We start from the raw sequence: 25,860 nt of genomic DNA, 5'->3' as shown, positions 1-25,860 counted from the left end.
AGAGATGAATGCAGTTGCTAAGTTTAGACCCTGATCCAAACTTTCCTGCTACTTAGAAGCATAGAGATCTGGAATTTTGTTTGGTCATTTTACAGAAATGCACTTGAACTGACTTTCTCAGGCACGTTTGGATCCGACTGTATCCATGTTTAGGTAAAACATAATTAGAAACGAGACCACCTCAGGCTTAATGTTAGCTCTGAGACTCTGCAGTGCTGCAGAGATTCTGACGAGATGGTGGCTGCTCTCCGTCTGCCCACACCGTTTGGGAACAGGGCGTGTTCCATCAGTGTTTTAGCACTTTCACACTCCAATCCAGTAAATGTAACAATGATAGGAAGCAAGAGAGACGTGTAGCATACAGGGTTGTGCCCAGCTGGCTGACACGGTCCCTCCTTGTTTTCCATTCTTCTTGCAATACATAGACACTCAGCCTCATCTATTTTTCTTTACTTTTTTTCCCCTTTTTTGTCCCTTTCTGTTGGTCTACCTAGATGTAGCTTTAGGAAATATGGGGCAGGGATGGTGGGTTTTGAAATTTTTTGGTTACCATTAGTTGATTTTGTGATACGGGAAGATACCTCTTAAGCTTGAGGATTGTACTTCATGTCATCCCTTCCCTGGCAGGGTTTGCTGGCACTCCAGGCTACCTCTCCCCTGAAGTCTTAAGAAAAGATCCGTATGGAAAACCGGTGGATATATGGGCATGTGGTAAGATTCTGTCAAAACATTTTATTCTTAATTGACACCTTTTCATGTAGAGGAGCAACTCCTTACAGTATATTGCTGGGAGGGCGTGCAGTGCTGCTGCTTGTTGGGTGGAGAGGTGAAGATGCTTGAGAATAAGCACCTTGTGTAGGTGGAGTTAATACTGGAGCCTGCACTCATTTGATTTCTGGCTCCTAATTCTTTCCTTAGGCCATCCATCAGCTGTGTGAGACGCAAGAGATAGCACTTTCTGTGCTTTGCAGAGTCAGTTGTTTAGGCCACTGCAGCAATTTCCTATTACACTAACTGTGTAGAAAATGAAATACTGAAAAGAGCTGTAAATGTATCTGAGACAGATAAGTTCAGAGATATGTTCAGTGTTGCCTGACATGGAATAAATGGTTCTCTGCAGGCTGCGAGTGTTAGTTTTGTCAATGACATTTGTCCCAAGACCATGCACAGCAAGTGTCTAAAAACTGATTCCTTCCTAAAAAGTCCCTTGCTGCACAGCGACCCCAGGGGATGTGCCTTCATTTATCCTGAGAGCAGCTGGGAGCTGAGGCTCACCGGCCGTGGTGGCGGGGGAGGAGGGTAGAAGTACACGATGTACCTTGTTCTAGCTCCTGGCAGCTGGGGTTAAGAGCTGAACATGTAGTGCTGAGATGAGGTTCAGCAGAGGAGAGCTTTGTACTGTCTTTTAGTACCTTAGAAAACTAAATATGATGGCAAAAGATGCTACAGAGCAGTGATTGCCTTGGGGACTGTCAAGAGGGAAAGTAGATGGGCTGAAGGAGTACTTGGCATATTAGCCTAACCATAGTGTATCTGTGTCTCTCCCTCCCAGGAGTGATTCTGTACATATTACTAGTGGGGTACCCTCCCTTTTGGGATGAAGATCAGCACAAACTCTATCAGCAGATCAAAGCCGGAGCCTATGACGTAAGGGCACTTCCTTGCTGAGTACCTGCATGGGTGTAGAAGCCATCCAAAACATGGCCTTGTCTTGGCGTCCAGCAGCAGGCCCTGAGCTGCTGTGCAAAATGATGTTTGGCGTGTTCACACACCTCGTCTTCACAGCCTGGGATACGGTCCCGTTGGGGACTACTGAGAGGAGCCGTGGACAGCATCACAGTGGGCACTGAGACGTTGGTTAGGGAAATGCAGAGCTGGAAACGCAGATGGTGGGCACAAAGCAGTGAAAGCATAGCCAATGCTAACACTTCAAGGGAAGCAGAGGGGAGGTAGAACGAAGAAGGCTCTTCATCAAAGCCTGATTAAAATTGTTGGGAACTGTTCTGAAGAACTTATTCTAGCAGTGCAGAGTGTGGAGCCCAGTGAGGCGGCTTCGCATGGTGGGAGCCTTTGGGAGGAGTGGCTGTGGTGGGGTCGGTGTGGGGGGTTGGAGGCTCTGGTCAAAAACCAAGCGCTTCCTGAAAAAACTTCCTGAAACAGCTCTCAGAGAATGGCAGAACTGAGGTGACTGAATGAGGGGAGTAGCAAGGAGATGGGTGCTAGGGAGCAAAGGTTATGCGGGGTATGGTCTAGGTAGAGCAGCTTGAAAGTCTGCCATGAGTTCTTCTGAGTGAAGAGAGGCTTGGGAGGGAAAAAGGAATTCCTGGAAATCTTAGCTCACAGCCTGTAGATGTGTGTTCAGTGGAAGCTGGGGAGTTCATTTTGTGGGCTGCTTTGGGGCTTGTGGGGGGAAGGGGTTGAGGTTCTGCTGGACCTGGGCTACTTCCCAGCTTCTTTGCCTGAGACCGTGAGAATGGCTGTACTGGTGAGAACAAAGGTCTGCCTGACCCCGTGTCCTGGCTCAGTGGCTTCCTGAGTGAAAGAAAAGTGGTGTCTTTGTATTTGATAGCCTTAAATAGACTTGTGGTCTTCTCTTGCCTTCCTGCCCCTCTCGTTCCTGTGTTCTTTCTGTGTTGCTTGTTCGTGTTTGAAGTGTTCTTGCACTAATGATATTGATGGGGGTTTTCAAAGCACTTCAGGGGTTAAATAGCCAGCTTTTTGTGTAAGTCATGAGGAGTGAAGTGCTGGATCCCAGTGCCTCCAATACTTCATCTACCTGTTGCTTTTGGATTCTTATCTATAATGAGCTAATTACAGTAGGTTCTTCCCCTGTTTGCATGTCAGAAACCAGCTGAAGTTTTACTGATGCTCGTGACCCTGGTGTCCTTACCCCAGCACTGGACTCTTGTGTTGTCTCTTACCCGCAGAGGAAGTGACAATCATGTATTGGGCCTTGTGCTGTAGGATAGGGATTTTTGCAAGGCATTTCCAAGTTAGCGTGTGTTGGGGGGAAGCGTTGTGGCTGAAAGCTCAGTATTGTCATTTCTCAGTAGCCTCCTTCAGTGTTTGCAGAACAAATTGCATGATGCTTTGCTGCTGTCTGAGGACGCAGGAGTGAGATGACTGAACATGATGGCTGTGTTTTCGTGACCCAACGGAGCAAAGTACAAAGTGCAGGAGAAAAGAGATGGGATAAACTTTGTCTCAGTGTTGTAGTACTATAAGGAAGCACTCTCAAGACAGATCAGTCTTCGCCCCTTGTAAAGACGGGACTGTTAACCCAACAGCAGATTCATCTTTGTGGGCTTAAGTTGACCTGTGATAGTGCAGATGGTTCACAGCAGCGAGACATGCTGCATTTAGTATTGGCATGCTGTCATCTGTACCACATACCAGCATCTGGAGGATGGCATAAGTATCTCATCATTACTGGAATTACAGGAGAGAGCAGTTAACCCCTCGTGGATGATCAGCAGCTGAAATACTTGAGATTCTTTTCTTTGTTTCCATGCTTCTGTGCTCTCCTCCCCCCTTGCATCTCTCTTGCTCCCCAAGTAATGTTTTCTGGTGTAGTAGACGCTTGCAAACAACTTGCTGGTGCATTGCTGCACCTAGGTGGCTGGTATTGTTCCAGTATGTTGTGTTTTGTGGCAGGGGAAGGCATACCTGATGGGAGTCCTGTGTCAGTGGTTATTGCTTTCACAAGGTTTTGCTGTAGTGTTTGTGATTTTGCATATGCTGTTATAGCTTCTGAGCATGGTGGAGGAAAAGCAAGGTCGGGTGTAAAAGGTAGTACTTGTGTTTATGTCAGAACTCTGTTTAAAAGATTTATGAATTTACCTTGACTGCTGAGTATGAAAGAAGTTCAAAGGTGTTGAGTGGTTCCTAAAAGGCTTTTTCAGCTGTTAATTTTCCTGCCTGTCTCTGGTGAATGGTACAGGTGTGTCCTGCTGTCCAGTACCATTCATTTGCTGGATTATGTATAATTTTTATTCAATGTGGGTTTTCCCCAAAATGTATAGTTTTCTGTAAAGATGTTAGCCCTGATATTAAAAGGGCAAAAGCTGGATTTCAGCTGTGTAGGAGGGAGAATTTCTTTTGCTTATAGGAGAAGATATTTTTAGTTCATCATCTCTTCCTTCTTACTCTTTTAGTTCCCATCACCTGAGTGGGACACTGTGACTCCTGAAGCGAAGAATTTGATCAACCAGATGCTGACGATAAACCCAGCAAAGCGCATCACAGCTGACCAGGCTCTCAAACATCCATGGGTCTGCGTAAGTGTTTTTCTGTATTACAGATTGATTTGTGGTTTACTCTGAACTGACATGCCAAGAAGACTTAGCTGCAGAGGAGCCCAGAATATTTTAAATCGTTCAGATTGTGATTTTCAGATGCTGACCTTCAGTAAGCCAACTTTGTCATGCTGTGGTGCTTTTATTGCCACTGTAGGGAGACAAAATGCCGTCTCCTTTGAAAAGTTTGGTGAATATCTACAGTTTCTGTTATTCTCCACATCTTCTGTTCCAATACATATCATCCTAAAACATCAGATGGAGTTTGGCATCAGACAGAATATTTTAGGAATATTTTCATCATCTCTACTTCAGCTTATTGCATTGCATCTTTGCAGTGTTGGAACGTTTCCACCGTGATGCAGCTTAACTGGCTGTAAACCTGACAGCAGCAAAACCTCTTTTGCTGTTCTTCCCATATAGACTTTGCATTGCCAGACCCCACGCAGGGGTATTTTTCTTGTTTTGTAAAGTTGGCGAGGAAATCCCAGAATGCAGCAGGGAGCAGGCGTAGGGAAGGGCAGCAGCGGCACTCTTTTATCTCTGCAGGAGGAAATAGTTCCACCTAAGTCTAACCAGATGCTCTTGTAATACCATAGCATACTTCTGCTTTCTAGGATGTGTCTATGTTGCTTAACTCATTTGTTCTTGAGAAATTGTGGCATTTTTTTCCTCTCACCACAAAACAAATTAGCAATTTAGCCTAATTTATGTGAACATCTGTGTAACAGTAGTGTAGTGTGAGCTGTCAAGTGGCGAGTTACTTGGAAGTCAAAACTTGATGCTGTACGCTAGCTGAGGCTTTGTGCATCTGAGTTTTTTTCCCTGCTGTGCATGCTTTTAATTAATAGTGGTTTCTTTATATTTAACTTTTGTCCCAATGCCTGTAACCAAATCTCTACGTATTATAACTCACTCCTGATTGCAATGTAATGTATAATGGTTTAAGAGAGGCTTTCTGTCTCTTGAGTTACCGGGAGTTTGAATTCACTTCATAGCCATTCCAGTCTCTCACCCAAACTGCCTGTTAAGTCTGCTGTTTCTGTGTGCCCTGCAGCTTCCATATACACAACAGAGATGTTCTTACCAGAGATGTACTGCTCCTCTGAAGTAAAGGAGGTGGCGAGTCTTAACATTTGATCTGAATCACTGAGCTTCTTGGCATCTCTGAAGTGTGTGTGCTGACTCTCTTAAGGCAGGGTTGAACAACTGGGCACCTATGTCACTCCAAAGGAGGCTGGATGAACAGTGACCATTGAAGTTGTTAAAGGGGACAGTTTAGCTACCTTCTCCCTCCACACTAAGGTGCATGCTGCAGCAGGTGACTAGCTTCCATGTCAGGATGGAAGAGATTTCCCATGGAACTAGCTGATCTGGGCATTGTTTACAGTTCTTTTGGGTACTGCAGGTTTTCTTCCAAGCAGGAGAAAGGTAACGGTTGGTTTGAACAGTCTGATCTGCCAAGTTAGTCATTCTTCCACTGTCCTTGTAAAGGGAATACAGGCCTGCAGCTCTGTGCAAGAGCAACAGCTCCTTTGGCATTAGTCTCTGGTTTCTTCATGTGCTCTAAATGCCTGGCACCATCAGTCTCTGGTTTCCTCATGTGCTCTAAATGACTGACAACACTTCTGGGAAGTTCTCTTTTTGCTGCTGATGGGATCCCACTCTACTGTGGGTGACAGGTGTGCATCACTGGCCAGAGGTTGTGCTAAGGTTTTGGCATTGGTGCAATAGATCCATGTTGTTATTCCTCTTAAACACTGAAAATCTTTGTATGCCAATCTGATGCAAAGATGCTGAGGCCTCTGCTAATCAAGCACTTGGATTCAGGGAGCTGGCAGGATGGCTGCCACTCACTATTATTTACTTACTGCTTGGAATTTTCCCTTAAAGGTTGTTACTAATACAATCTGTATCTTTTTCTGCAGAGCTTCCACCTCAGTCCCTCATAGACATGCTGTTGGTTTGACTTGCCATATCAGTATTTTGACCCGTTCGTGTGTCAGAGAGACAGGGAGTGCTGATACACATCTGTGCTTGTAATAACCATGCTGGCTTTAACACTATTTGCTCTTTTGTGATATTTCTAAGTTAAGAACTAGCTGCGGTGTTTTTCAGCCCTGCAGTGGTGGAAGCATCAGCCGTGTCAGTTTGCATGTTTTGGCTATGTGCAGGTGGAGAGAACTCCCCTGGCTGATTTGGTTAGGGGAAGCTGCTGATTTTGTTCTGTGTTTTTTTTTTTTTTTTTTTTTTTTTCCTCCAGCAACGATCTACTGTTGCTTCAATGATGCACAGGCAGGAGACTGTGGAATGCTTGAGAAAGTTCAATGCTAGAAGGAAGCTGAAGGTAAGGCTTTTGGTTTTAATTCTTTGAATTTGAGCTAAATGCATTCCTAGCAACAGCGTTTTTTTTATGATTAACTCACCGGCGTTAGGGAAGTACCATTTGTGGTACTCCAGTACTGGGTATGAAAGAACTGTATTGAGGAGCTGTGTAGTTTCTCTCTCTGAGGCTGTAAGTTTCCCCTGCCTCCTCTGCTGTATAATCACCTTTTCTATGTCCCTGCAAGAGAATTGAAGGAGAACAATTTTTAAATTTGGGGGATTTTGAGTTCTGATCACTTACTCTCTTCCTCTTAGTTTATCAGATACATGTAGCTACTGGAAAGCCTCTGGATTGTGTATGGAGCAGCTATTTGTTATTTGAAAACTAGAAAGCAATGGTGTTTCTAAACACCATTCTTGGTGCCATTTTATGTGTCTTAGAAGATATCCTGCCCAGCCTCTGGGCCTCTTGACAGGCCGGACTCTGAGAGGTCCTATGACGGGTCTAATGGCCACAACCTGGGTATGCTAGGTCTTTCCAGGGCAGCACTGGGATGCCTCTGCTTTGTTACCTAATTCTCTCCATTCTCCACAGATAGTCTAGCCCCTTCCTGCAGTGAGTGACACTGTTTGTTATCCCTGCTTTCTCTTCCTCACAGGGCGCAATCCTCACAACGATGCTTGTGTCTCGGAATTTTTCAGGTAAGATTTTACTGTTCCCATCCCTTCCCTGGTTTTGTTTTGTGTGAGTCGTGGCATGTTTTAACCGGTCTGAGATTGAGTAGGAGAGGAGTAAACATGCCCAAAACTTGTTATGGTGTAATGGTGGTCACATTGTCTTGGCTGGTGACCAGTGTGAAAAAGGGAGTTTTATTTCTGAGGAGCACCACATGGAGCTGTAGTCTGGCACGAGAGAGAAGCAAAGTCAGCTGTTATGATATTTTGTAATTTGGGGAAAATTCTAGCTGGTGTTTGTTAGTTTTCCTGTCTGAAACCAGGAGTCAGGAGCTCTGACTCGGTAGTAATGATTTCTTTAGACCTGACGTGGGGAGACAGCACAAGTAGAAATGTTGCTGGGGGGGGGGAGGGGGAAGAAGCTATTTGAGTATTGTATTACTTTGACTCGGCAAAAACAGGTCTGAAGCATCCAACTATTAGAATTTTCCTTCCTGGAGTCTCAGAAGTGTTTTTCATCCTTTCAAGCTTAATAACTGGCAGTCTGGCTTCCACCCAACTGCATTACGTAGTGCACTTACCGAAGACGCAAATCTCAACATGCAAATCAGTGCTTTTTGGAAGATGATTGTCTTGGCTCAGCACATTTGTGGTGCACTCTTATCTGTGTTCATTTCCATTTGGGTGGAAAACCTTTATTTGCAAGTGCTTTTGGTTTATGGGGTTGTCTGCTTTCTTTGCCCTCACTGCCATTTTTTTCTCTTTTAAAAAGGATGATCACCGAATCCATGAGTCAGATTTTTATTGCACCTGACTCCAGTTACTTTCAAGTGCGAGTCTGCTCTATGCATTATAAGTGATGCTGAATGAAAAGGAAGCATATTAATTTCATTTGCCTGTTTACTGATGGTGGAAACCAATCCTTACATTGTGTGACATTACAATAAATATCTAAGTGGAATAAAAACCTCTGTGAAATCATCATTCCAGCATTCGCAGGGCACACTTATGCATGCAGTCTTTTGTGAAATCAAGGCAATGTTTTTAACCTCCTATATGGATTCAGGTGATTTCAGTGGTGGTTATCAAATTAAACTACAGAATGTTAAAACAAGGTACAATTAAGGAAGAGCCTTTAATAACTTCAGAGTTGTTTTTCCTTGCTTCTTGCTTGAAATTGAACCAATATGAAATTGAACCTACCTAACTTCTATGTTAGGACAGACTGCAAAAAGTAAATGTGACTACAGTCATTCATTTCCCCTTCACTGTATTTCTGATTGTTTCAATTGCAAGGACAGAATCACTTCCTCCGTTCACTTGTCCCAGGATTACGTTATGACAGGACGTGGAAATTATACATTGTTTTCTGAGAAGGATTTTGAAAGAACAGCTGGGAACGCAGAACTGCAGGGCTTCAGCAGAACCTTAGAAAACATTCTTTTGGGTTTACTGCTGGTATGATCAATCTGGTCTGTTCACACAGCTAGCTAGTTTTTACTTCACTTGATGATTCTGAAATAGTTTATTTTTTAAACAGCAGTTTTAGGTTCATTTTTAGTCTAGAAATGTCACTTCTAATGAAGCTGCAGAAGTGCTTGGGTAAGAAAATCTCCTGTGGCCCAGATTTTGAGTACGTGAAATGCCTGAGAGAAGGGTTCTCCTTAATGGTGTGTGACCTATGCAGCCACTTATTCCCTGAGCTAGTATTAAGGAGGAAGAGGCTTGCTCTGCCTTGCTCATTCTTTTGTCTCAGGGGCTGAAGCTGTTGGATCCCCTTCAGTTAACAGCTGAAGAGAAGAAAAGGAAATCCTAGGTGTTCTGTTGTGAGTCCTGCTGAGTTCTCAGTATGAGAGAGCTTTGCTTTGAGTATTAGCTCTGATCCCAGGTAGAGATGCTCTGAAAAACTGTCCAGAAAGAAACAGGAATTTAGATGCAAAGCATTCACAGCATTTGTAGGTAGTAGCTATTCTTAATATCTTGATGCCTTTTGGAAGTGGAGAGATCAGCTTAATACTGTTTTCTTTGCGTGACTGTGTGTAACATAACCTTGATTATTATTGTGTTTTTTTTGTTTGTTTGTTTGTTTGTTTTGTTTGTGTTTTTTTTTTTTGCTTGGGTTTCTTAATTGCTGCAGTTGAAATACATACATCTGATGGAACTGAAGAGTAATGGCACTAACTCAAAGTCAAAAGGTAGAACGTCCAACTGGGAGCTTGGGATAGAGCTCAGACTCTTCCAATCATGACAGGTCATCCAACTACACTTGAGAAGTCCTGAAGCAGTACTTAATTCTTTCCCTAAAGACCTTGAGGGGTTTTGATTTCTCTAATAGAGTGACATTGTTTTGTGGGCCTCTTAAAAGCTGCATTCCCAGTAGGCAGGGACCTGGATCTATGAAGAGAAGCTTTTTCCTGTCTGGGGATGAGATCTTCTAAAACTTCACAGATGTTTTGAGCCAAGAGGAAAATGAAAGCTCATGTGACCCTGGTATCGATTAATTAGGTGAGGTAGTACTATCTGCAGGAAATAGCAACAATGACAGGATTTAAGAGGGCTTCTCCTGTCTCCTCTGTCAAACATCGTGTGCCTAGGAGTTCATTCATTTGACAGTGTAGTTTTAACTTGTGCTTAAAGGGTCTGTAGCACTACTTTTTTTCCATCAAAATATCTTTCCTTTGCAGAACAATGAAGTTTCTGTTCTGTGAGTAATCTGTTGCTTGCTAGGTTCCTTTTGTGGGGTCAGCTCCTAAAGGGTAAAGGAATGTGATCCGGCTCCTTTCCCCAGTTACAATATATTCAACAATTAATATGTGCTGTTTGTGGTTCTTTTTAAAATATTGTTTCTTAGCAGCTGTAGGCTATTTATTAAAAGTAGATACAGTTGCATTACTTTGAATATAAGTCAAGAAGCTGAGGTTCTAATAAGGTTTGTAACTCCTGTCTGCTCTGTGGTGGGTATTTGCTCTGCTGTGAGAGTGTTGCAGAATGAACTTCAATTACGGGATCTTTGGAGTCACGTCAGGGTATGCACATGCTGATTTGGGTGATCACTTGTGACTTCTGATGTTCAGACAATCCAAGCAAGTATTGATGTGACCTGATCTGCATTTGCTTACAGAATACAAAAGTACAGTCGATAAATCAATTGATTAGATCATAGGCAAGTAACTCCTAAATCATCTTCTGAGAAGTAAACATAAATTTATTGCCAGGAGAAAACTGGCAAGGTTTTCAGAGATCCCAGATAGCTGTAGTCTCTGGGGGAGCCTGGATTCATCTATGTAGATGAAATTCTTTAAAAGCCTGCTCCAAACCTAGTTCAAGGTTGGAAAATGTTGGTTTTCATTTTAGAAACACACATCTTCACGAAGTGCTGAGAAATGGCTTTTCTCTGTAAGACTTAAAGCTGACTGCATGAAATCCTTAGCAGTATTTTCCGGACTCTGGATTGCAACTGTTAGTTTAGAGAGGAGTTGTTCCACAAACTTTCATGCTGCATGAAATTCACTTGTCTCAAATGTTGCAGCATGAGTCATGTGTGCTACCCCATGTTCAAAACAAAGCCTAAGGCAGATGTTCACGGTAATTAAGCCTTATGCCCGAAACCTCTGACTGATGCTGAGGTTTGTCTTTTTTTTCTTCTTCTGGGAATTGTCAATGCTCGCTGAAGACAATAATTTTGTGAGGCAGCTTGTGACAATAACTAGAAATCATTACATGTATCTGTAGATCCTTACTGACTTTCCGATGTGAAGTTTTGGGTTTTTAACTAGTTAGATGAGGTTGAGAAAGGCTGGAGGCAGATGCAGGGAGCCGTGCTTTCTAGCTAAGGAAAGAAGGGCTCAATATGCTTGTGCCTGGCTGGTGTAAACTGTGCAGAGATGTTTCTGAGCTGCCTAAAGAGCAAGAAGAAGGAAATAATACAATTAATGAAGTGGCACTGAAATATTTCATTATCTTGTTATACCAGAAGTGTTTGTAAGGCCAAGTTTTTGCTAGTGTGTGTACATACATATTTATGCTCAGATAGAAGCTTGGTCTCTTTCCTTTAATCCAAGTATATTTAAAATTGTGCAGGTAATATATTTGCAGCTTCTGCTGTGTTGTGTTACTTAGGTAAATATGCATTCAGGACCAGAAATTTATACACCTATTTATACCTGACTGCTGTAAACACAAACCTCTTGGTGTGAATTCCGAGGATGAAAAGATGGAGGAGCAGTTTATCGAGAAATTTCCAGAGACATTTGAGTAAATGAGTGCGAGAGCAATGGGAGCTACATTTCCCAAGCAGAAGATGAGGTCACATTTAATGAAAAATTAAGTTGTCTTTAGTCACTTCTTTCTTTGTCTGTGAAATTGCCTAAGAAATAGGCAGGGATTTCAGAGTGATGCACAGCTACTGCAGTGTGGGCCTGCTGAAGTGATGTACTTCAATAAGTAAACTTACGTTTTGCAACTTCCCAGAATCACATGGATCTTATGTTGCATTTAAGTGTTTATCATTATAGCCTGAGAGCGTACTGCATCATCAGAAATGGATTTAAATGATTCCCTTTACTTCCATTCTCCTCTCCCTGAGGTTCGCAAGAATTCTGTGAATATCTTCTCTTGTTGTGTTTGCCCTTTACCCTTTCGTTTCTTGGCTTGTGAGGAAAAGATTTTGTAATGCTGTGAGGGTGGTGCTCTTGTAGTTTTTGTCAGCTCTTGAATTTGGGATGGACTGGAGCATTCAGTCTCCAGGGTCTAAAATGGATGTTCAGAGCATCCTGACCCTGTAAGTCTGTTATGTAAATGGCTGTACTTGAGGATAAACTTTATCCTGTTGCAGAGATCTGTCAGATTTCTTTTGATTTTCCCCCTATAACTGCTGATGCTCCTGGATGGGTCACAGTTTGCAAGTAGAAACAGATGAGCTCTGAAGACTCATTTCAGAGTTGGTCTTTCTGAGATTCTGATAGTGGGAGCATTTTTGCCTAATTAGGTGGGCAATAGATGGGATGGGTGTTCCTCTGCTACCAGGATAAATTTCATGGTTGACTTGTGTGGTCTTCCAGCACTCTATCTGTTAGAGAGGGATTAGCAGAATGCTAATTAAATTAGCTCCTGAAGTCTTGTGCAGTTTTGTGGAAAGTGGGGAGAGAGGAGTCTTGAAAACAAAATCTGACCCACTTTTGCTTCTCTCCACAGCTGCCAAAAGCCTTCTGAACAAGAAATCAGATGGAGTGAAGGTAAGTTCTTGCTTTCCCATTTCACTTTCCCTCCCACCACCTGAACAGAAGGCAGCCACTTCTCTGGTGCCCATCCCTTTATAGGGTAAAAGCACAGCCCTGTCTTGTGGCTTGAATTGTTCTGATCAGTGTATGGTTATGGAGCCCCAGGTGGGATCTTAATGTTCCTCAAATGTTCCTCACACCTACCATATATGTAACACAACCAGCTAGGTAAAAATTTCCTTTTCCCCCTTTCTCTGAAGTATGGAGAGCTGGTTGATGCTATGGATTTAGGAAGATCAAGGACTTGCTCAAGTGTGACACGTGCCTGACTAGTCTTGTTCTTTTCAGTGCAGAATGCTTCTGGGTATCAACATTGCCAAGAGCAGTTGTCAGTGGCTGATGATACCCAGCTGATCCGATGGAAATCCTTGTCTCTCCCCTTTGACAGATACCAAACGTTGGGGTGGGGAAAGAAGAGCTTTCAGATGTTCCTGTTTGGACAGAATGGAACCAGAGCCTTGTGTTAGAGTTCAGCCAACATCCCTGAGGTCCAGGCACTCTCACATTCCCTTCTGAGGGGAATTATTTTTTCCCCACTTAAATTTCACTCTCAGTGCACGTGGTCATCCTCTTGTTCCTGGAGATCAGACAGGCTATTCCCAAGGCTGTGTTATTGTAGGCTGCGGATTTTTACCATCTGTTACTGGATTAGACAGGGACTTGAGTACCATCTTCCCCTACCTGAAAGAATAACAGTCCTCCACGTGGTAAGAGTGGGTTTGTTCTCCCTGTTTGCATTTCCATTTGAAGCCAAAACCTTTCTCTACAGCTATTAAATGGAATAGGTCATCTGGTTTTGCTCTGTGTTGTCTTCCTTCTGCCCCAGCTGTGGGGGTTGACCAGCACACTTGTTCTCTCCTCTCTCAGCCTGTTTCCTTTGTAATGAAACTATTTCCAAAGGACTCACAATTATAACGAGGCTACTGGAAAAAAAAAGAGATGGTTTCAGAAGACTGGTGTTTATTTTGGGGACTGCCCTGGTAAAACCTGCATTCCTGCAGTTCTGCTAAGTTGTACCCTAACATTGCCCAAGTCATTGGGATTTTTTGCCCAAAAAGCTACGTGAATTTTGCCCTAGCATACTCATATTTTGAAATGTGTCTGCAAGGGTGAGTTAGTGTGCCTTTTTGCATATGCCTGCATCTTCTGTACAGACACGTATCAAACACACACGATAATGTAGTGAGTATGTTTGAGCTGTCACATCTGTCAGTTTGGAAAACATTACAGTAAAATCCCAGTGGAGTAAAAATGGGTGATCGCAAATCTTGTAAACCAAGAACCAACAGATAAGTGCTTCAAAATCCCAATGTGACAGGTGAGAAGCAACTGGAAGAGCAGCAGATAACACATCTACATATTTTTTGTCACCTAATTAGAAATAAGTCTTTCTTAGAATTCTTGATTTCTAATATGCTCTCAGGGGACGTTACTTGGGTAAAGATCTTCCAGAAACAGAGAATATTCACACTGGTGTTGAGGCACAGCTTCCTGGTCATGTAGTCGCAAGGAGACCTGTATGATTGGAAGAGGCTTCCAGTTCATAAGAAGAGTGTGTTGTGAGATTTGGGTAGAACACAGCAACTTCCTCTGTGAAGGGAATAAAACTGGATTTGCTTTTCCAGCTGACTTGAAGTATTCTTCAACTCTTCACGGTGTGCGTTGTTCCTTATACATAAAGGAATAGTTCTGATGAATTGGATGCTGGATTAGAGAGCACAGCATTTTCAGTACACAGTGAAATGGGTTGTCCTCTGAGAACCACTTCTACTTCCATTCTACTTCTGCATGGCAGTGGAGACCTGCAGTCAAGTGTATGCAAGAAATTTCCTCCTACGTGTTAGAGCAGTCCTGCTCTGAGGTATGAACCTGAGTGGTGTCCGGGAAGGGCATCGCCTGGCACCACACATGCTCATCTTGGGCTTTGCCTTTTCCCCAAATGGCATCTATCTTCAGGTGGGGCTTTTGAGTCCTTGTTTCAGTGAGCCTTCTAACTCAGAAAGAAACTATATATTTCCTTCTAAAGCTGGTGTTTTGAGTAACCCTGTTGCTTAAAAATGGAGACCTTTTAGAAGTACAGGTCCCTTTGCTGCAGTGCTCAGGTTGGATAGGACAGCACGTAGTGGCCTCTGTGTGTAGTAACTACATTGTGCACTTCTATTGAAGGACTTCTGCAACTACAAGTGTATCTCCTTCCTCTGCCTTGCTGCCTCCTTGTAAGGTGGTGTTTCCCAGTAGCCATACCATGGAAATACAGCCTTTTACCACTCCATTTGCTCATCTGAGTGGCACTGCCACGCTTGACTGCTGTGAAGCAGTCCCTGTGCCAGTCTCTGGTTGGTGGCCTCGCTGTTGTGACCAGCCTGCTTTTCAAGCATTGTTTCTCTTGCAGGAAACGTTATCTTAACCACATTGATTTTGTCAGAACTAGCTAGGGTGAGAAAAAACTTGTGCTAGTGATGGGTTCAGCTAAGATCATCTGATCTTGCATTGTTTGTAGTGAAGTATCTTTTTTGTTGTTGTTGCCTTTTGCAATAATGCAGAACCTAGCATGACTTGAGCAGCAGATACACTCTCAGCTTTGTGGTATCCTTTTCCCTCCCACTTCCTACATAAATTATTTTACATAGGATGCAGACTTAGAACAAGCACTGCCTGCTCTATTTTCAGCTGTAGTGTACTACTGACCACGTGCCATGTGGCTAGGCTGTTTCTCATGTTCCCACTAGATATAGAGACATCTGCTTTTCTTTTTTTTTGAAGTCTTCTTAGAAATTAATTCATTGTGTAGATTTGTAAGAAAATGTTTCAGTTTCTCCATTGATTTTATCTGGTCCCGGCTGGCTGTGCTCCAGAAGAGTGTTGTTGGAGATATCCACACAGTAGATGGAATGGAAAGAGTATTTGTGCCATGAACCGATGATTATACTAATGTAAAAAATTAATGGCTTTCAGCTTATTGAGAAGAAAGCACAATCGGTTTGTCTTAATTTGCTTTCTATTCAAGGTATTTTTTCCTATCTTCAGCTGGTATTCAGAAATATCTATGCTAGAGTCCTACATTATTTCACAAATACAGTAGGAATTCATGCTGCATAGTGTTCACTGAGTTTGAGTGAGGGCTGTGTATCTTTCTTGGTTATTATTCCCAAGAACTTCATGCACACGTGCATTAGTGTATATAGGATGCAAGGTGCAAGAGGTTGTTGCTGGTTTAGCACAAATGAGAAGTGATACACCAGCCACATGCGCTGATAAGAGCAGCGTGTTGATATGATGTTAGCTGTAAGAACCAAACACAGGTTTTACTTGTTTCTGTAGGAACTGACTTTAATACTTTGCTTAAGCAAGCCTAAGATGCTGAAGCGATGGGGATGCATACATTTTACTTGCCTCAGACTTTTTTTGGTAAGGGTTGGGGGGGAGGCTAAAATCAGAAGGTGAGGGCAGGAAGGAAACATTTTTATTCCAATGTAAGCGTGCCCACAGTGGGATTATTTGGATGAATTTCTGTATGGATGACCTTCTCCTCTAGCTAATTCCTTGTGTGTCTATTTGAGGCATTCCTGGTTTTCATTTTGCTCTGCCGCTTCTATTTAAAGTACTAATTCTGCTAATTGGTAGATATTTCATCAGCTTGGTACTTGAGAACTTTTCCGTTATCTTAAACAATGAATGATTTAAACTGCCTTGAATCTTAAATTGTCCCTGCTCATCAAACCTTTGTTGGTAGTGCTGCACTCACTTTCTTCAGGCAGAATTTGGATCCAAGCTGATGGAGTAGCAACAAGAGGAAGGCCCAGGTTTTATACCCAAGGAACATGCTTTTCTGCTTTCAAATCCAGAAAGTGAGGCTAGAAGATACTGGGTGACGAATTGCAGAGCCACCTAACATGCCACCTATCTTGTGGCCAGCACTGTAGGTCCCAGGTATATATAATTATGTATTTTAAAGATTCTAAATTTATGGGCAACATTGTGCAGCTGCCATTTTAAAAGTTACTTTACTTAGTTTCATATAAAATCTACTCGCTTCCTTGTTCCCTTTCTCTCTGTAATCTGGATTTGCCATTCCCTGCAAGGTGAGGGAGGGGTTAAGGGATGGGCTGGGGCAGACAACTGGGTGAAGATTGACTCCTTCTGATGAATGGCCTTTCTCTGACCTTGTCAAGGTCTGGGCTCCCTGTGGTTGGTGTCACAGTCCTGCTGTTGATTTTGTCTCTGGGCAGCACTTCAAACAGTTGTTTTCCTTTTTCTTCTAAAGGGGAATTTCCCTTCCTGCTAGTGTGAGAGGATGAGTTTGTTTCTAGTTCTAGGAGGGCCTGTCAGTTCCATCTTTGTAATCAGAATACATTAATGCACAAAGTGCTATTTTTAGTTAAGTATATAATTGTAAGTATTTTAAAATTAGATCTTCTCTAAGCTCTTTGTCAGTTTCGTCTTCTTTCCGTGTTTTTTTTTTTTTTTTTTCCCCTGAGCACTTTGGTTTGAGGATACAAAATGATACTAATCATGTTTTTCAGGCCCAGCGTAATACTTGATATAAATAGAAACTTGTGTAGAATGCTATGGGATGTAAAAAGGTTTAACAGCATTCATTTGCAATGCTCCACTAAATTTGTTGACTTCTTACCTTGTCTCTCTGCTGCATGCACACAGTTCTCTTGTCCAGTAAAAGCTGACTAGCACAGCTGAAAGGAGAACACAGCTGAAAGAGTAAAAATCCCGATTTTGGTGTGAGAAGGTTAATGCTGTAATGTTGTAAAACCTTCCCATCATCTCGTTTAACTTCAAAGAGGCACCAAATACCATTTGTTCTGCTGCTCATAAAGAGTTTTGCTGTAAACATACATCTTATGCCTGGTGGGTACCAGCCTGCCTACCATTTGCCCAATAAAAAGCACGTGGGGAAGGCTGGAATGCTCTGTAAGCTGGCATTGCTGCCCAGAAAGCAACTCGAGAAAGCATGCTTTAGACAGAAGGCACAGTAGCAAGGTGAACCAACAGGGAATCCTCAGAAAATTACCTGTGCTGAAATCTGTAAGGGGTCAAGTAACATCCATGCAGTGATCAACACAAGTTAATGCTTCGATTTCTGTCTGTGGACATCTCGTGATCTTTAAGCTACGCTGTTTAAAGGTGGTTATGCTGAAGTGAAATGAGGAGAACCCAAGAGGACCTGAATGCCACAGTTTTTGCTGAGTTGTTTTATTCAAGATGCTCAGGGAGCCCTTCAGATCTGTGTAAGTGCTGACATCCAGTAACGTATTCTACCCACCTTTGATGCATTCAGGCTTTTCCCTGTATTGTTGTAATGCATGGAAACTGCAGCTGAGATCAAGGGTCCAGTGTGCTTAGCACTGTGGCAGTGCCTAAGCAGAAAATCCCTGCCTCTTAGCTTACAATTTAAATAGACAAGCTGACAAAGGGCAAGAGAAAAGGAGGATTCAGAAACGTGAAATGATTTGCTCAGCATCACACAAAAGGACTAAAGCAAAGTCCTGAAGTGACTTTGCTCTGTGTAGATAGGAATGATAGTTGCAGCAAGTATGGGATTTTAACTTGCTTACACTCTCTTACAAACTGAGGAACTGCATGCAGACAACTGAAATGCAAAAGGCTTTTATAAAAAGGTATCCCTGTGAGATGCCTAGAACTGTCACTGGGATGTTGACTGGAATCGCTCTACTTCCTATAGCCTCTTCTAGTACATATTGCATTTTCTGTAGGTGCTCAGAGTAGTTTACACTTGCTCTTTCTAGTACTGCAGCTATGCTGAGGATACAGTGATTCTTCGGGGCGTGTTCTGTCATCTGGTGACTTCTGATTATTACCTAAAGCAAGATTCTTCTGTAAGCTTAGTTGCAGAGAATCTGCTCCTCTTTCTGAAGTGACCACCTGACTTCCACACATCAGGGGATTGAGAGACTGGCTTGCTGTTAGTAATTTCCATGTGTATATTTTGACTTAAGTTTTGATGCTCTAACACTTACTGTGTTCCCATCCTTTTCGCATTGCCTAGCTAGTTGTTTTTTCCCTGTTATGATGCTAGCCAGTAATGATGTGCTTTCCGAGGTTTCCAGTCTCTCATGTCATGTTAATACACCAACAGTGTTTTAAATTTAGGTTGTATTCTAATTAAATTCTGGTCTGCAGAGGGTTCTCTTTCCACTTGTAACGTTATTGTCAGTGTTAATTGGGCCTGCAGTTTCTAAGGAGAAAAATAGGAGGGTAAATTTTTTTCCTTTATGGATTGGTTGACTCTCCTTGTTCTCTTGAACTTTCGGTTCTCTCAACATTTTCTACTCCTCTTTTTGTTTTTTGATAACTCATCAAAACTTCAAATGATTCTGTCTTCCTTAGAGAGGAGTTTCCCTACAGTATCTGTGTAGTCTCCTTCTGCTACCACTTAAAGGATACATTAAAAATAACTCAAGTGTTGGAGCAGTTCCTCAGCTGATGTGGATTTCTTCTATTCCCAGTCAAGGATTCCTCTGAGTTGTTGGTGGTCTGAGCTTCGTATTCATGCACTGGTGATTCATCTCATTTTACCCTAACCTAAGGCAAAGCATGTGGAAAAGCTATACTGTCTTAAAAGAAGATGAAAGGAATTAGAAGGCTGTAAAACAGAAAATGGCAAGCCCCGTTTTGCCTTTACGAAAAGAAACATTGGTGAACAGATTAGTGGGCTTCAGAGCCTAGATAGCACCAAAGGAGAAGAGCAGGTGGTAAAAGTATGCAGCAATGTTGGGCAGAGGGGGGTGTGTGTGTGTAGAAGTACCATTGTCGTGCTGAAAACCTGCTGAGTGCAGCATGGACAGGGTGAGGCGCTGAGAGTGCAGTGACAGAACAGAGGCGTGCGTGCAGAGCCTGGCTCACTGGAGAGTGGAGTTTGGTGCGAAGGTGTCCTTGAAGGTGACTGAAGATGTCTTTGAGCAAGAATAAACTCCTGGAAAGATGGGTAGAGCTTAAGCATTGCTCCCTTTTTGTTCTTCTCCCAGTATCTGAGAGCGCAGGGTGTTCTGGCTGTGGAGTGCCTTTTTGCCTTCCTTGCCTTTCCTCCGTGTCTGAGCATGGGTGAATCTTGCCTCTTCACTCAGCCCTCATTTCTGTGCGAGGGAGGCTTTCTGCTTCCTGTGCTACGCACACCAGTTCCCTCTCTTTTTCTTTAGCCCTTGGGGACGCCTCTCCTGCTGTGCCTTCCTCCCCACCCTCCAAGTCTAGTTGCAAAAAAACCACCCGTGCTTCCTCCAAGTGTGCATGCGTGGGGGTGTGCTGCTTACCTCTTCAGTGGGCCTGGGGGAATTGCACTGTTGTCTGAAGGGGGAAAGCACAAAGAGACGCCCCCTTGTATCCTCTGTCCTGTGCATATCTATTTATATATTCCTCCCTCTTCTCCTCCTCTCCTATCAGTGTGTGGGGCACCTATGCTCTGACCTCGACGTTTGAGTGGATGGGGGCCTGCAGCCCTGCCCTGTCCCCCGCTGTGTAGCAGGGACCTGTCCGCACCTTCTCGTGTCTGTGCATTTCTGTTGCTGCTGCGTAAACCTGCCCTAGGGGAGCGTTATTGGCAGGGGGGCCCTTGCTGGCACACTAATGTGTGAATAGTTTCTGTGCTTTTCTTCTCATCTCCTCTCTTCCCTTCTCTTTCCCTCTCTCAATGGTGTGTCCAGAAAAGGAAGTCGAGCTCCAGTGTGCATTTGATGGTGAGCACCTCCCGTAAGCTGCCTGCGATTCGTGCGTCCGCCATTCTCATGCCATGCACGCTCGGCTTGTGCTCATCACCCTACATAGCATGTCTGTGCAGGGGGGCGGTGCGGGGGGCTCGTTGTGCACTGAAAGGTCCATGTCCTCACTAAAAGGGCCCTGTGATCGTCTGGCCCCCGGCCAGCCACGCAGGTCCCATTTTGTGCAGAAAATCAGCTGCTGGAAACGCAGTTTGACCTTGCCTGCTATCGGTGTCTGGTCTGAGTGTGAAACAAGCAAGGCAGTTGTTCTCCTGGGCTCAGCAGGGCAGGTGTGTGCCTTGCCTGGACATGGGGCTTTGTCCTTCTGTTGCAGAGGTGCCAAAAAGAGCAGCAGGTGCTTTGCCTGGCGTTGGTGCCGTCATCCTTGGTGGGAGCCCTGCAGTGTAGAGCAAACTGGGAGTTGCTCCAAATGTGGCAGAGGCTGATGGGGCTCCACTGTTCAGATGAAATGTGTGGGCACAGCACCGCCGGGCGGCTCAGAGCTGCCGGTCACCTCTTTTTTTAGCATTCTTACTGAAAAGGTTTGTCAGAGCCTTTATAATCCAAAACTTCCCTTTGTCCTGATCTCATTTATGTGTCCCAGCATGACCAAATACCCAGTAACTGCCTCCCCGCCCTATTCATTTCCTTTTTTCATCCATCCAGATGTTTGACTTCCATAGAATTTGTCAGAAAAAGGAGTCAAATCCACTCTCAAGGGAGCAAAGAGAAAATTGGCCAGTGCCATATTGTAAGGAGTTATGTACAGCCCATTAGATAATGCCTGTCCCTCTGACCCGAGGTATGAACAGTAACTCAAGTACAAAAATTAGTGATTGCATTTTCTCCTGTAGACAGAAAAAGAACAGGATATTTTTCTCCCTATTGTGGGTAGGAACGGGAGCGTTGTAAGTACCGAGAAAGCAGAATCATTTGTTTCTATGTTACTGTCTGGAAGATGTTTCTCCTCTTCCTCCTTCAGTGGCATCATAAAGCTATGTAAACACACCGAGTAATCCCAAAGTACTGCTTGGAAAATCTGATGCAAGGGACTCGCTTTTCACCAGCCTTGCCTTTACGAAACTCGAGGGCAGGAGTCCTTTGTGCCTTTCTAGCCTTGCTTTTCTGCCCACTGCCAATCCCTCTGCATGTTGTTTTAAAGCAGTTGGGATATGTAAACCATGCAAGTGTCAGCCTCAGAAAACAGAGAAGCAGCGAAGGTGGCTCAATAACCAGAGACAGCCCGTGTGTTGGTACTGGCTTGCTTTTAGTTGGCTAGAATTGGGAGTCCCTAGCGATATGATCACTGGTCTGTTTTCTTTCTCTTGCACCCTCTGTGTTGCTTGTGCCTGTCTGTCTGTCTCTTGTCTAGCTCAGGAAGCACTGCCAAGTGCTGTGCCAAAACTAATCGTGTTACATAGATCTGAAGAACAGCCTGGCACCTTTATAGGTGAATCGGCCTCTTTTAACTTGAGCTGTACTGCTGTGAATCACAGCCTGGCGGGGAGCAGGAGGGGAAGGAGGGGTAAGGGCTGGCTGTGGCCCCTGGGCTCGGGGATGGGCACGCCAGGCCTTTCAAGCAAAGGGCAATGGGTTAGGTGGCCAGAAGACACAAACATCTGTGTGGGAAACTCAGTACATCAGGCACCTTTATCAGAGGAAGAACTACGAAAAATGTTTAGCCTAAGTCCTCTACCAAGTCCTCTACCTCACGTTTCCTTCAGACTCTGTCCTGGAGTAAAATACTGCGTGAATCCAGGCTGGGAAACATGGTACTCTGCCTCCTGCCCACTGGATGGGCAGGAGTATGACGAGTGGGCTGGGTGTTCAGTGCAGCTCGGAGGGTAGGCTGCGTGTTTTGGGTGTGCGTGGATTTGTGCACAGTAAGGCGACATCCCACACCTAAGAAGCTGCTGTCAACTTTTTCCCAGAACAGTGGTTTCCTGGGTGTTTTACCCATTTGGCCCAAGTTACAATGCCTTTCAAAAAAAATCAAAAGCATTTTTGCACACCTTCTTTCATGGTAACTTTATCATCTTATTCCAGTAGACTAAGAAAAAATGAGTTGTGCTCTTCTCACTGGAAGAGGTTTGGAAGATCTCTGCATTAGGATCACTTTCTGAAGATGTATGGGAACCTTGTACTGTGTGGATGGGTAGATCCAAACGTTGCCAGAAGCCTGGTTGTGTATGCCACAAAATAAGTTGGGATTCATGTTTTCAGGTCAACATGCTCCTATTATACCCACAGCAGCCTGTTATCTCTTCTGCTATCAGGTTGGAAATAACTTGCAGGAAGCAAAGCTCTTGGAAGGCCAAAGTCTTAGGACAATGTGTAGGAAGAGGCAATAACCAGTAACTTGTGCATTTTCTCATTTCTTAGCTTTGGGGACAAGTGTGTTACATATTCTTTTCTTTTCCATGGACTTTTAAAGTATTCATTCCCGTCTGTCTCTCCTACTTCCTCTCCTCTCCACCTGTCCCATCTTCCTCTTCTCTTTGCCTTCTCTCCCTCTCCAAAAGGGATAGCTAAGCCAAGGCATGCTGCTCGTGAAGAACAACTGAAGTATTTGTGGGTGTGTGTGAAGTTTCAGCCTCACAGGATCTGTCTCTGGTTGACATAACTAAAACTTGGCAGATGTTTTCCAGCTCAGCATTTGAGTCCTGCATTCTTCGTGCTGGTTACTGGGTGATGAGGGCCTGATGTTTTGCAGTGTCAGTTTGCTCTCACCAAGAATGGTGGAATCAAGAGCAGCTGCAGTGAGGTCACCTTGCTGTGAGCTCAGCTCCAGTCATCCCCATCTGTCAACCAAGGAGTCGGAGTGAGGCTCCCGCAGAGCTGATTCTGACACTGCTGCTGGCGCACAGCAGGAGAGCGGTACACCTGGAGGGGGGTTACACAGCAGGGTGAACCGTGGGCCTCCTTCCCCAGCAAATGCCTGGATCGGGGGGCTAGGACATGTGTACTAGTGGGCACAGGTTTGTCTTCCCGCAAACAGTTTGCTCATTCCTGACAAGTGACACTTGTGACTCAGTGGGACGGTCATTTGCAGCAGGGTGGTGACTGCCTCACACTTGTGCTCTGAGAATGCAGGAAATGGGAATTTTATTCTTAACCACAGCTACAAGAAACCGAAGAGAGAAAAGATGGAAAAACTACTGTCCAGAGGACTTGCTGCTTTGGGAACTACACAGACTTCCTTGCGGGCACCCTCCCCTCCCCTTCCCATATTTCGGTCCTGCCAGCTCTGTTCAGGTCACAGCAGGGACACGACACACCGTGCCTCACTTTTTCTCTGCCTCCTCTAGGGTTGACCATGTGTTCTCTTACATCAGTAAATTCTCTGGGAGCCTCAGCATCATCACCTATCTATGACTGTTCCTGTGCACTTTGGGACTTTTCAGTCACAAGTCCTGTTTGTCCCTTGTTTGGGACGGCACCATGGCTATTGTCTCTCTCTCACTTTTGTAGTCTCCTTCTCTTGGGACCGCTGCCATCCCTCATTCTTCTTCACCAAATAGTTTTGCTGGTGCTCATTCCAGGATTTTCCCCCATCCCTTTGGGCTGCTGCCTTTTCCCCTCTGTTTTCCTTCCTTATAGCTCTAGCAGTCCATGCACATTTGGGTTTTGGTACCTCCCTTACAACCTCTGATACCTCTAAGGGAAGGATGATGTCCAGCGACCCGGACAGCACTCCTTCCTCCTCCTTCTTGATGGAGCTGGTGGGGAGGGGTGGGTCTGAGGAGATGGTTGGGGTTGGAGCAATGCTGTCTTTTTCTTGCTGCCTCTGCCCAGCAGGGGAACTAAAACCATGTTTTTCTGTCTCAGCCACAGAGCAACAACAAAACCAGTATAGTAAGCACTGCAAAAGAAACACCCCCAGTGCAGACGTCCATGGTATCTTCCCCAACCGCTGTTTTTTTTTTTCCTGTTTGGTTTAATTTTGATTCTGTCCTCACCCCTTCTCTCCTTACCCCCACCCCGAGTGCTGCTTGTGCTGCTCTGTTTCAGCTTGTGTTTTGGCTTCGTTCTGTCCGTGTCCCTGTGCTGCTGTGGGCCTGGTCACAGCCTCACAGGCTTTGGGGTGGGGGTGCTGAGCAGAGCTGTGGTTGGATGTGGGGATCGCAGCTTGCCTGAACTTCCCCTTGTGCCATCATCCCTGTATAGTTCTGTGTGTCCCATTCAACTGGTCCTGCTGGCTTTGGGGAGGCTGGTTTGGAAGAAGAGAGTGGCCAGCTCCATCCGCTCTCCAACACCCGGGAAGCTGAGGATGGACTTCAGGACACCACAGAAGAAAGGGTTTTCAGAGGAGTCCTTAGGTGGCCCATTTGGCCTGCTCACTTGTGTGCTTGCCCCTCTGCAGCTCGCTGGCTTGCTGGGCTAGCGTTTTCTGCTTCAAAGCTGCGTGCAGCAGGCTCCATAGGGTGCCCTGTGCCGAGTAAGTGTAGTGGCACAGCTCACTGTAGGCTGCTTCAGGAGGCTTGGAAGATCAGGCAGCAGGGAAATGGGTGACAGAGGCGGGTGGGTGAGCCCTTCACAGCACCATCATGGTCCCTGGTGGCCTTGCTCAGCCACCCGCCAGAGAGATGGCAGCAGGAGGAAATGGTGCAGGACCCTGAAGTCTTGTCCCGGTAACAAAGGGATGAGTGCAGGAGCTAGTTAGCAGCCCTAGGCCTGGAAGCTGCTCTTTGTGTCACTGGAGAGTTGGATTTGGCATTTTTTGGGGGGTGGAAGGAGAGAGTTTGTTCTTGCTGTGTTTGTTGCAGAGTGAAGGGTTCTTGGGACACTTCATAATTTTCTGCTCTCCCTTCACTAGCTTTATTCATTAAGGATTTGATACTGAAGAACCCTTTCTAAATTATTTATTATTGTTATTATTGAAATTGGACTCCACTTTAGAGACCTGTAGAAAAATGAGCCTTTTTTTTTACAGCCCAGTTCCCTTAGCAGCTCCTCAGGAGAGCCATTGAGATAGTCTGGCTTATCTCCCTTGTAATAAGGAAATTATGAATGTCCCATTATAAGGGAAAAACACCTGGCAAGCTTTCCAAAAACCTGGGAGACAAAGGCCCCAGCCCAGGATTATCCTTTTCTCCCTTCCAAAGCATTCTCCGGTGAAGATGCTGCTGAGGAGTCATTACTTCATCAACAGCTGTAGGGAGCGGGGGCTGACCAGTGTGGTGCTCTCTGGCATTTGTGCCAGCCTGCTTCTCTGGAGGCAAACTGGGGATTAGGGGCGATTGCAGGGATCCTGGGGGCTTTGTCTCCTTGTAACCGTAGCTTTTAGTGCAGTCTCTCTCTTCAGGAAACCTTCTGTGCAGGAAGTGTGTGCGTGCGCACGCAAGCACACGTGTGCTGTTTGGAGTTTGTGGTTTGATTTTTATGTCAGTCACCTTTTCTCCACTTGCTGGGGAGTGAAAGCAAATGAGGGAATGCTTTGGTACTATAGTTTAATGATTCTTCCATCCTTTCCTAGGAGCCTCAAACAACTGTTGTCCATAATGCTACAGATGGCATAAAGGTAAGGGATGGGAGTGTTGCCAGAGAAACCTCTGCTTC

The 25,860-nt window shown here is 44.6% G+C and overlaps 1 protein-coding gene across 11 annotated transcripts in view; it reads left to right on the top strand.

Moving 5' to 3' along the window:
* Positions 1–25,860, top strand: part of CAMK2G (calcium/calmodulin dependent protein kinase II gamma) — a 109,588-nt gene that overhangs the window by 69,213 nt on the left and 14,515 nt on the right. For 3 of the 11 annotated variants that reach the window (XM_082764749.1, XM_082764743.1, XM_082764745.1), the window contains exons 8-16: positions 628–711; positions 1,553–1,647; positions 4,155–4,277; positions 6,559–6,642; positions 7,280–7,322; positions 12,489–12,529; positions 20,248–20,280; positions 24,130–24,198; positions 25,778–25,822. In XM_082764749.1, the coding sequence (XP_082620875.1) occupies positions 628–711; positions 1,553–1,647; positions 4,155–4,277; positions 6,559–6,642; positions 7,280–7,322; positions 12,489–12,529; positions 20,248–20,280; positions 24,130–24,198; positions 25,778–25,822 (617 nt within the window). The remainder of the gene's footprint in view (positions 1–627; positions 712–1,552; positions 1,648–4,154; positions 4,278–6,558; positions 6,643–7,279; positions 7,323–12,488; positions 12,530–20,247; positions 20,281–24,129; positions 24,199–25,777; positions 25,823–25,860) is intronic. The other 8 variants (XM_082764750.1, XM_082764746.1, XM_082764752.1 and 5 more) reach the window with 4 other exon arrangements.

This window comes from Aythya marila (genome assembly GCF_965140915.1).
Source record: "Aythya marila genome assembly, chromosome: 7".
NCBI lineage: Eukaryota > Metazoa > Chordata > Aves > Anseriformes > Anatidae > Aythya > Aythya marila.
Note: the sequence above shows the minus strand (reverse complement) of the source record. Positions and strands in the feature narration are given on the sequence as shown.